This window comes from Pelodiscus sinensis, chromosome 3 (assembly GCF_049634645.1).
Source record: "Pelodiscus sinensis isolate JC-2024 chromosome 3, ASM4963464v1, whole genome shotgun sequence".
Classification (NCBI taxonomy): domain Eukaryota; kingdom Metazoa; phylum Chordata; order Testudines; family Trionychidae; genus Pelodiscus; species Pelodiscus sinensis.
Window position 1 is genome coordinate 95,695,985 of NC_134713.1, and position 10,058 is coordinate 95,706,042.

Below are 10,058 nucleotides of genomic sequence, written 5' to 3' on the forward strand. Positions count from 1 at the left end.
ATCTCCCACTAGTTATGTAATTAGGTTGCATCACGTTAGGAGTATAACTCAAGAGCTGACAGTTGTACTAGTGTAGAAGTGTTCATAACAGCATAGCTAGTCCCATAAGGGAAGAATAACTATATGGATAAAGCACCTTTATACAGTGGCGTAACTATATCTACACCGAGTCTCTTATCAGAAATTATATCCCTACCCAAAATAATTATGTCAGCAAGTTTATTCTTGACTAAGCCCTACTCTAAGCATAAGCATCTGGATTTGCTTTTTAAACCCTTGAAAAAGCACAAACTCAACTGAATTTTGTTAAGGAAAAGGTGTTTTTTTAAAAAGAAAAAAACCTTATAGTGTACACAGTTTTTTCAATATTTTACTGCAAACCAATGGGTTTGGTCACCAAAAAACAAGTACATAACCATGTTAATTACATTACAACGATGGTGTACATTACAAGCCAGGCTGTAAGTTTAAATATACATCTAGAGTTACAACTGAATGTACAGACTTTTTTACAATACATACAATGCAACACCCCCCTTTAATAATGCCCACTTTACAGATGAAATCTTTTAAACTTAAAAAAAACAAAACCAACAGCTCTGACCAACTGCAGCTGGGGCATTTTGGTCCATAAAAACCTTTCTAAAAATAGAAACTTTTCATAGCAGCAATGCTTTCTTCAAGCATTTGGATATAATTAATTGTGAGCCCATTTCAATAACGTTAGCTAACTGTATATTTATAAAAAAATCAAATTCTACACTTAATTTATTTATCTTCCAAATATGAAAGAAACAAACAATGCCCCACATTGTAGTGTCCTGCAAGTGTCACATTGATGCTTTAAACTAAGTCCCTCTGTATTATGCATATCACACTCATACCATTTGTTCACGTAGTAAACCCACATAAAATAACTGAGAAACACTCTGCAACAGGAAAAGTTTGGAGCTTAACTCGATTTCATCAGAAAAAAGGCACATTTCATAAAATCCTCATCATGTCCAGATCTTCAGGCAAGGCTTTCAGAATGTTATTTCCAAACAGCATATTATTATTCCTGCAATCTGCCATAGCAGACGATGGCAACAGTCACTTCTTATGTTCTTTCCCAAGGATATAGCACCACTTTGGGGGAAGAACAAATCAAAATGCAACGCTTGTAAGCTCATTTAGAGGAGTTATGTGCTGTTTAAAAAAAAAGCTTCCAGCAAACAGTGTAGTTGAAATTAAGGCTGCAAAGCTGCCATGGAGGAGATGTGCAAATTCTGTTTCAAGATGACTGGTCAACTGGCAGCTCAGCCAGAAGGCCAACATAATAATCAAAAGAAGAAGAAAGGAGAAAGTTCACAGGAAAGAATCCATGGGTGGGGCATATGAAAAGCCCAGAAAGGCTTCAGCAGCTTCCTTGACGCTAGCTGTAATGAGGATACTGTCTGGAGATTGGCCAATGGAGTTGGGGACTGGCTCCTCTGTAAACTCGGGGTCAAAGTGTCGCAGATCACTGGGACCACTCTGTGGAAAATGAAAAAAAGAACACAAGTGTTTAGGACTCAATCTACATTTTTTATGATTTCACAGATTAATTCAAAGTATGAAAATTCTTGTCAGGGACTCACAACGCTATCACTTTGGGCTCACTGTCTTTGACTTTTTTTTCTTTTTGCATTTTTTTGTCAAGCCATAAGCAGCAAAATAAGCGGATTCGTTTTTAATGTATTGCCCTACAACTAGCTCCATGCAATAAAAGCAAAGAAGAATAAGCACTCCATTCTCCTATATTGCAGTTTACGCAGGGGTGCCGTGGCAACTTGCAGTAAGTAGACCCCATTTAATCAAAACTTTATGCAAATAATCAAAGTATGCCTGTATAAGTTTACCCAAAAATTCTGTTTGGGGGCAAGTTATTTAATTCCTACCCTTAGTTTCCCCATTTGTAAAATCAAAAATAACATAATTCACTGATGTGTTTAAGAATAACCAATGTTTATGCAGAACCATAAGTGCTACATTTTACTATCCAACTATTTCACAATCTGTCAGTGATCACCTTTATCCTTATTCCCTTTAGCTGGAGGAAAGAGTAAAATAGTTACGTATTAAGAGGACTGCCAGCTAACTGCATGTGGCCTTTTAGCTGCACCTTGCGCATCCCTGATGTAAGGGGCAAAAAGCCTTGTCTTCATTCTATAATTAGATATAATACTCACCACATTTGGGTTAAAAGGGGGTGTAATCTTCTTACTGATGAGATCATCCCAGTTAATTGGAGAGAAGAAGATGTGATTCTTAATCTCCATCTGTTAAGGAAAGAAAAATTAGATTAATTCAGTCAAGAGTAATTGAATAAGAGTAAATACTAATTATTTCTCAGACCATACATAGCAACTACAAAATTGTACTTACAAAATCCTCCTGAGCACCAAGTCTCTTTGTCCTATCCTTTTGCAACAGGCCTTCCAGAAGATGTCTAGCAGAGTTGGTAATATTTGGTTTTAATTGCAGGGGTTTGTTCAAGATATTGTCATACATTTCTGCTGTATTCCTGCTGTAAAATGGGGGCTGTGGGAAAGAAATAAAAAGGTAAATAAATGTAAGTGCTTAAAAAAATTACACACATATGCATTCTACTGTAATACCACAGGCTATTATTATCTTAATGCCATGTGCTGCCCTTGATCCATACACAGAATTCTTAACCAGGATGACAGCAATAGAGAACATTGGTTGGAGTCCTTATCTTAACTGAAGCCACAAGTTTAGGTAAATGATTGAAGTATAGAACTGTTTTCCTGTAAGAACCACAGTAAGCTATTTGAGTTGCCAGTATATCTTACTTACCAGTCCATAAAGCATTTCATATAAAACTGCTCCAAGGCACCACCAATCAACAGTTCTGTCGTAGGGCTGCTTATGAAGAACTTCAGGAGCAAGATACTGTTAAATAAAAGCAGAACCATAATATTAGCCAGAGGCTGAAGAATCTTAAGACTAACTAAAATACTTATGTTCCTGAACTAGAAAAGCCCACAATGTCTTACTCAAAACAACAGCTATGCTAGAATTAAAATGTCATTTATATACAAGTTAACTTGAGAACAGTTCCCACTGCATAAGGCTCATTCTTCACTGATGGCTATCATTTTAAGGATCTTACTTTCTCCCACTTATCTATTCCACTGTAAGTTTCCCTCAGGCATGCATATTTACTGTTGCCTCATCTGCTCTTATCCACTCAGTTTATAGACAAACGGTAACTATTTCAGAAAGCAGAACTAAGCATACCTCAGGTGTGCCACAAAAGGTGGAGGTAGTGCCGTTAGGTTCTATGTTCTCTTTGCAGAGTCCAAAGTCAGTCAAGATAATATGCCCCTGAGAATCCAGCAAGATGTTCTCTGGCTTCAAGTCCCTGTAGCAACAAAAGATTAACACAAATGTTAGTTCTTCTCAGTTAAAAAATATTCTTAGTAGTTTCTGAGCATATATATAGATTTTGTAAGTCTTTTGATTCAGAAAAATTACTTTGAAACTAATATATTGAAATCTATTTTCCACAGTAAGTTACAAAATATGCAAATTTATAATCATGCCTAAACTGAATAACACACTGCTTACCGATAAACTATATTAAGAGAGTGCAAGTAGCCCAGTGCACTTGCTATTTCAGCAGCATAAAACCGTGCTCTTGGTTCCAGGAAGCAACGTTCCCTCTGGAGATGGTAGAATAACTACAGGAGACAGAAAGAACAAAGCTCTGTAAATGGTGCCAAAGCCTGTTAACAATGCATTTAATTAGACTTGACATATATAGCTAAGAAGAACAATAGCAGGAAATGGCCTAATGATCCTCTAGCATTTGAAACCTGGCAGGCTGAAGATGCTAACTCTAATAACTTTTCCCCTTGGAACTTTGTTTTTAATTTAAAAAGAAGACAGATCTACAAAACCACTGTGCACATATTAGGAATTATTTCATTCGCTTGCTGCTTACCTCTCCACCATTGATGTAGTCAAGGACAAAGTACAATTTATCTGCAGTCTGGAAAGAAAAGTGGAGCCCAACCAGGAAAGGGTGTTTCACGTTTTTCAGCAGGACATTGCGCTCTGACATTATGTGTTTCTCCTAAAAATAGAAAAAAAACCAATATTTAGTTACAAAAAGCTTGCTAACTTGTAGTAATAAACTAAACTTGGTAATTTGCATTGCTATATTGTGAAAAAGGAGATACTTACCTCCTTCTTTTTCAGGATTGCTTTCTTCTGCAGTACTTTAACAGCATAGAATTCTTCTTCTGCTTTATGCCTTGCAAGGAGAACCTGAAAGCAGTTGAAAATCCCATTACTTAAATGTACTGGAATACAGAGCAGCATATAAACACAGCTGGGAGAAAGGGTTTTGGATATCGTCTATGCTACCGCTGAGCACTATTACCACTGTATATTACCAGCTGCATTTCGAAGCATTTTGATAGCAATGCCTAGCATTATCAACAAAATGCCAGCAGAGAGGCTTTTTAAAAAGGCTGATTCTCCTGGTTTCCAGGACCTACCCTACTACCTCTCCTGCATAAAAGATCAATCCCAGTGAGTTTTCCTTGCAACTCCTTCTCCTTAACTAAAACACCTTGCCCCACCTATCCACTGCAGGGCAAGCAACTTCCTCCTCAAAGCTGTGAAGTATCAGTGAATCATTGGAGAACAGAGATTTTCCCACTAAAGCAAGCTGGCTATATAACCTCAGCCCTTAAACAAGTGCATCACCAAATTAAGGTGGAAAGAAGTAGGACTTACCTTCCCAAAACTTCCTTTTCCAATAACCTTTAAGAAATGAAAGTCTGATGGCTTGGCGTGTGGGTTGGATGACGGGCCAAGATTAATTTGCTGTGAAGGGCTGGGCTATAATTAAAAACAAACAAATGACGCTTAAAAGATGTTTATTTGAAATGGACCACAAAGGGTTATTATACGAATCTATTCATGGATTTAGAGATCATTTTACTTGGTTATATTAAACCAAATCTATGTCCCCTTTCACCAAAATTAGCATGAGATTCTTGTACAACCTCAAATTAAAATTTTAAGTAAGATTAGGGATTTCCCTACTTAAAAGACATGTAATATAGCCTTCTTTAAATCATTGACTTTTTCCATACAAAATAGGTATGAATTTTATTCTAAACTGGTAACTCCTTTTTGAAGTTACATCACTGCCCTGTGAGCTGAACTAAAAGGGACATTCTTGTCAAGTTGCTAATTTACAGAATAGCTATTTTAAAACATGTTTCTATTAGTGGAAATGATTCACATAATGAAGACTACTTACTGGAGGGGAAGGATTAGCATTCATAAGTTCAGGCTCTTCAGGCTGGGAGATCTTCAAAATAGACTGAACTTCAGGGCTGGAAAAGATTAGAGAGTACATTATTAGAACAGTTGCCCTGTACAACAGGCAGTAACATGTCACCTCTAGAGGGCATGCAAGCAGTCTACTTATTAAGTTTCAGTTTGGCAGGCAACTAGGGACAGTCTATTACATTTCAGAACTAAAATGAAACAGGAAAAAAAAAAGAACTAACTGTGCAGTTTCTTGTTCTGTAGTTAAACACTTGCTTGTTCTGTAGTTAAATGTCATGGATAGGATGGGTATCAAACTAACCTGTGCTCTCTGGTTTTATTTATGCTAACTAAACTCAGTAAAAACTTAAATATATGCTAACAAACTCAGTAAAGTGTGTTATATAACTAATAATATTGTGAAAAAATTAATTCAGTTCTGACAATCATTAATAACCTAATACCTAAATATTTCAATCATAAAAATGTAAGGCTCGATTTTCAGATCGATACACATAAAATTGCGCTACTTACTGCTTGCACGGGTAGGAGTTGGTGGCTATTTTTTGAATGAAGTCATTTAGCCCCATTCGTCTCTGTTTCATGAAAGCTGCAAATAAAAAGAAAAGCGTTACGACAGGACATCCAAAACGTGGGTTGTTGGTTTTTTTAAGTGAATCGGACATGAGTCCATCCAAAATATCCGTAGCCCCCCAAAGAGCCATGGTCACTCTGCCTTTCTTCTTCAAACTCACCGATGAGTATGGCAACAACTCCCCTCATCTTGGAATACGTTAATGTGGGTCCAGATGCTTCGGCTTTGACAGTCATAGCTGAGCTACAGTGTGGGTCAGGGAGCAATAATCCAGGCTGATGAATGAGTTAGTCCAGGGGAACGCAAGCGGCTCTGGCTGCAGCCGGCTATCAGTGCGATTATGCTAAACACCAGCTCGCTGGAGCGGTTTATATAGAGACCTCGCCTGAGGGAGGGCGGGGAGGAGAGGAGAGGGAGGGAGGGACCAACGAGGAACAACTATGCGGAAGAGTAAGTCCGGCTAGCCAGGCGCCCAGAACTGCTTTGCCTCCTCCCGCTGGCGCCCGCTCCTTGGCGCGGCCCCGCCCTGCCTGGCTCTGACGTTCGCAAGAGCCGGGGAAGTAGCCTGCCGGCAGGAAGGAGAGCGCTCTGCAGCAGGGCTTAGGACGCGGCGGCGGCATGGCTAGGCGGTGCGTTGCAATACGAGGAACCGCTGAGCTCAGCCGCAGAGGGCCGGGGCCCACTTCCAACCCACTCCGCACAGGCATAAAGAGCATGCACCGCGCTTGGCTAGACTCGACAGCTGCCCTGTCCCGTTTCTCCTGCATTTTGCTTCCCTTCCCATGAGGCTTTGACTTGTTGCAAGCCTGCAAGTCAGTTTCGGGAGGGATACCCTTGCAAAACGGTTTTGCTCCCCCTTTTCTGTGACACCCCCCCCCCCCCCAAGCATGCACGCTAGCTAGCTCTCTGGCAGTGAGAGAGGAGCTCTCGAGGGAGAAAATGTGACGCCCCCTGCCTGGCCCTTTCTCCCCCCTCTCTTCAAAAAATTCAGAAGGGAACCGTTGGTGGGGTCAGCTGATGCCTGTGGCTCACGTGTATTGCACTGAGCCCAATGCATTTCCACAGGGGGAGGCAAAGAAATGTTCATTAACTAAGGATCATCCCTGTTAGCCGCTTGCAAATGTTGGCACCTCATCGCTCCAAGCAAACAACTTCAAAGGGGGACCTTTGCCTCGGTGGCTGGAGATCAGTCAGCTGGTGTCATTCTGTGGCGCTCGGGTCACAATCCGGTTAAGGGGGAGAGAGAGCCACATGGATGCACCGCTCAGGTCACTAACCCCCCCGTCCCAACCCAAGTTACACCACCACATTGAAAGGAAAAAGGATCGGAGCTTCTTACCCAGCCTAAGCAGAAACTCGCTTTCCCCGGCGCAGCCAACTCCTGCAGCCTGCCCTGGTTTTCCCTGGAGAAGGGGATTGTGTAAGGGCTTGCTTTGCTCTTGTGCGGAGGGGAATGTCTTTCTAAAATGACCCCCAGAGCCTTGGTTCTCCAGCGTCAGCAGCAGCTTCAGCTGCCTCCTGGGGCGAAAGGCGATAAGAAACTCCGACGTTTCCTTGAAGGAGCCGCAATGACTCAGGAGAACAAGTTTTCCTGCCCAGCTTTCAGTAGAACAAATGCCCTGGTGTGCATTGCCCGGATCCCGGCCGGGACGTTACAGAAAACGCTTTTTGAATGCTTTGGGCCGACGAGCCAAAAAAGCAGCACCTAGGACTTGCCAGAGGAGGAAGGAGAGGGAGGGGGGTCAGGGGGTGTAGAGCTCATGGAAGTACCCATCTAGTTTGTGTTTGCAAAAGAACAACCCCCCAGCTGAGATTTCAACCACCTTTGCGAACAGCCTGGGCGTCATTACTTGTTGCCTTGCAGTGGCCCTGGGCAGCACGTGGGTTTGTTTATGAATAAAGGCTCTGCCGGGGGACGGCTGGGGTGAGGGTGGCACGAAGGTTAGTGGGTGCCCCTGGGAGGGCAACAGTCTACAAGGGGGGGAGCATGTGTTGGAACGAGGGCTGGGTTTCAGCGTTAGCTGCGGCGGCCACATTCCTATTCACTTCACTCACTGCAACTTCGAAGAAGTCTCCTAACTTGTGATGTGTCCCTACCCGCTATACCGCGTAGAGTTGAGCTGCAACGTGGCCATGAATTTTGCTGCCCTCCTTTGTGCATCTTGCCTCACTCCACATCCCCCTTGGCCGGCATGCCCCTACAGCTCATGTCTCTAACTTGTACTCCCCAAAAGAGAGCACCCCAGCACAGGGGGAGAGAGATGCAGTTCACTGCTGCTCTCAGACTGCAATTCGGTTTAAAGAGAGTGTGCACAGGTAATGGTAATGGCCTGGGGTGGGAAATTGCGCCATGCATACGCGGAAAGTAGTTCAAAGACAACACACTGCTGGTAAGTTTAAGGCAGAGACTGAAGGGGCTGCTGCCGGCCGGCCGGCTCCACTGCCTCACGTGGCTGAGATCCGGGAACCTTACACAGAGTCTCCTAGCGTGCAAAGGAGCGAGAGGAAACCGGCACGCCAAGGCGCAGTTAGTTTGGGGCAGCTGTTCCGATCCTCTGCTTTCTTCCACTTGTTGCTTTGTCTGTACGGGGTGCAAAATCGGCTTGTCTGATCCGAGCAAGGCACCGACGCCAATTCCAATCGTCTGCTAAACGCGCCGGGGGAGCTGGCCAGCTCGCCCCGCTCCCTGCGTGCTCCCGCGCAAGAACCGCTTAGCACCCAACTCGCGTGCCGGAGCCGAGGCTACGCGCCCCCACCAAGCTCTGCAGGCTGCCACCGGCCCTGGGCTCTGTGCTGCAGAAATGTCCCCCTCCCGCCACATGCCATTGCTGCATTACGCAGCGCCCTCTTCTCAGCAGCCCTTTCCCTGTGCTCGCTCCCCACCCCTACAGCGCCCACACAAGCTGCGATCCCCTCGTTTCCTGTGACACGCAGTGCTCGGCCAGGGTCTTGTCAACCCGGCGCTGGCTGCAGCGCAGCTCGCTTGCGCCTTCCCCCTGTTCCCGCTTGGCTGCAGCAGCCGCTCGCTTGCAACACCCCGCTGTCACCATGGCTCTGTGAAAGCCTGTTGCCCTGCAGACTCTCCACACCGCTCGGGAGGCGCACCACCCTTCTATGACCCTGCCACAATGTTAATTGCTAAATGGGGTGCCCCCTCTCTGTCCCTCTGGGGGCACCCCCGTACCGTATAGGTGCTGGAACTAGGAGTGTGTGTGTGTGTTGCAACATCTCCTGGCTTGGTTTGCATTATATACAGAGTCTCCAGTTGGGTTGAAAAGCTCTCAGGAACCCCATTATCAAAATTGTTCCAACTCCCTGCCCTTCTCCCCGGCAGGTACCAAACGCCCCTGCTCCAGACACCTCCCCCCGCCAGTCCTGCTAAAGAACAACAAAGCTGGAACTGCAGCCTCGGTTCAGTGACTGTTGCCCCCCTTTCCCCACCGGTTTGCAGGTCTCCTTCCTCTTTTGGAGAAAAGGTAATTAAAGTCCCTATCAAATGTCAAGTGCTCAGCCTCCTCCGCTCTCCAATCAGGAGGGTCATTCCGCATCGTTACCACTAAGGGTTTCTCAGAGCCTCAAACAAGCCAGAGCGAGACTGTAACAATTGCAAAATAAACCAACCTTTTAATGAAGGCTTCTCTTCTTTGCCTCTCATCTCTCTCGCTCCCTCTTAAAAATCCTACACAGTAGTTTTGAAACGGGGCTCTGACGCCCTGGCTGGGTTATGTATCGCTATAAACCCGAATAACACCCTCTCCGTGGCCGGCCAGAGCTGGAGGGAAGTGGTGAGTAAAGAAAGTAGCGGCTGAGTCGGCTTGCTGCCCGCTTTATGCACCCCATATACAAGGTGATTTACATACAGATCAGTGGAGTTCAACATTGGTCACGCCAGGCACACTCTGCCCCGTTGCAACATAGCCCTGGGAGTTACTGTAATCACCACTTTATTACACACCAGTGCCTGCGTCTGCAACTGAAATGCGGGTCTGCTGGAATTGAGCTGCTGCACAGAGCGCATGGAGAGCCCTCCCGCAGCACACACAGGCCGCAGGCCCGAGGGGCTGCTCTGCCCTCCGCACTTGGCCTGGTTGGCTCCCTGTCAAAGCGTAAAGACGAGGAGTCGCCGCCG

General features: G+C 44.7%; 1 protein-coding gene across 3 annotated transcripts; it reads right to left on the minus strand.

Annotated features, from left to right (window-relative positions):
• Positions 1–352: 352 nt before the first annotated feature.
• SGK1 (serum/glucocorticoid regulated kinase 1) lies at positions 353–9,727 on the minus strand. Of its 3 annotated transcripts, none has more exons than XM_075924219.1 (12): positions 9,551–9,727; positions 5,869–5,944; positions 5,324–5,399; positions 4,792–4,896; positions 4,234–4,317; positions 3,992–4,123; positions 3,616–3,728; positions 3,286–3,409; positions 2,842–2,937; positions 2,407–2,562; positions 2,211–2,300; positions 353–1,515 (listed from the first exon to the last, which is right to left on the minus strand). In XM_075924219.1, the coding sequence occupies exons 1-12, from the start codon at positions 9,582–9,584 to the stop codon at positions 1,348–1,350; spliced, it is 1,254 nt and encodes a 417-aa protein (XP_075780334.1). In that variant the 5' UTR covers positions 9,585–9,727; the 3' UTR covers positions 353–1,347. The 3 variants fall into 3 exon arrangements, with proteins under 3 accessions (XP_075780334.1, XP_075780335.1, XP_075780333.1); XM_075924220.1 differs by lacking the exon at positions 9,551–9,727 and adding an exon at positions 7,269–7,322; XM_075924218.1 differs by lacking the exon at positions 9,551–9,727 and adding an exon at positions 6,090–6,796.
• Positions 9,728–10,058: the final 331 nt, after the last annotated feature.

Coding starts and splice junctions, on each gene's coding strand:
- SGK1 (XM_075924218.1), bottom strand. CDS start 6,165: ATGACTGTCAAAGCCGAAGCATCTGGACCCACATTAACGTATTCCAAG. Junction 5,945..6,089: donor AGTTGTTGCCATACTCATCG/GTGAGTTTGAAG, acceptor TTTTATTTGCAG/CTTTCATGAAACAGAGACGA. Junction 4,897..5,323: donor ATGCTAATCCTTCCCCTCCA/GTAAGTAGTCTT, acceptor TTTTAATTATAG/CCCAGCCCTTCACAGCAAAT.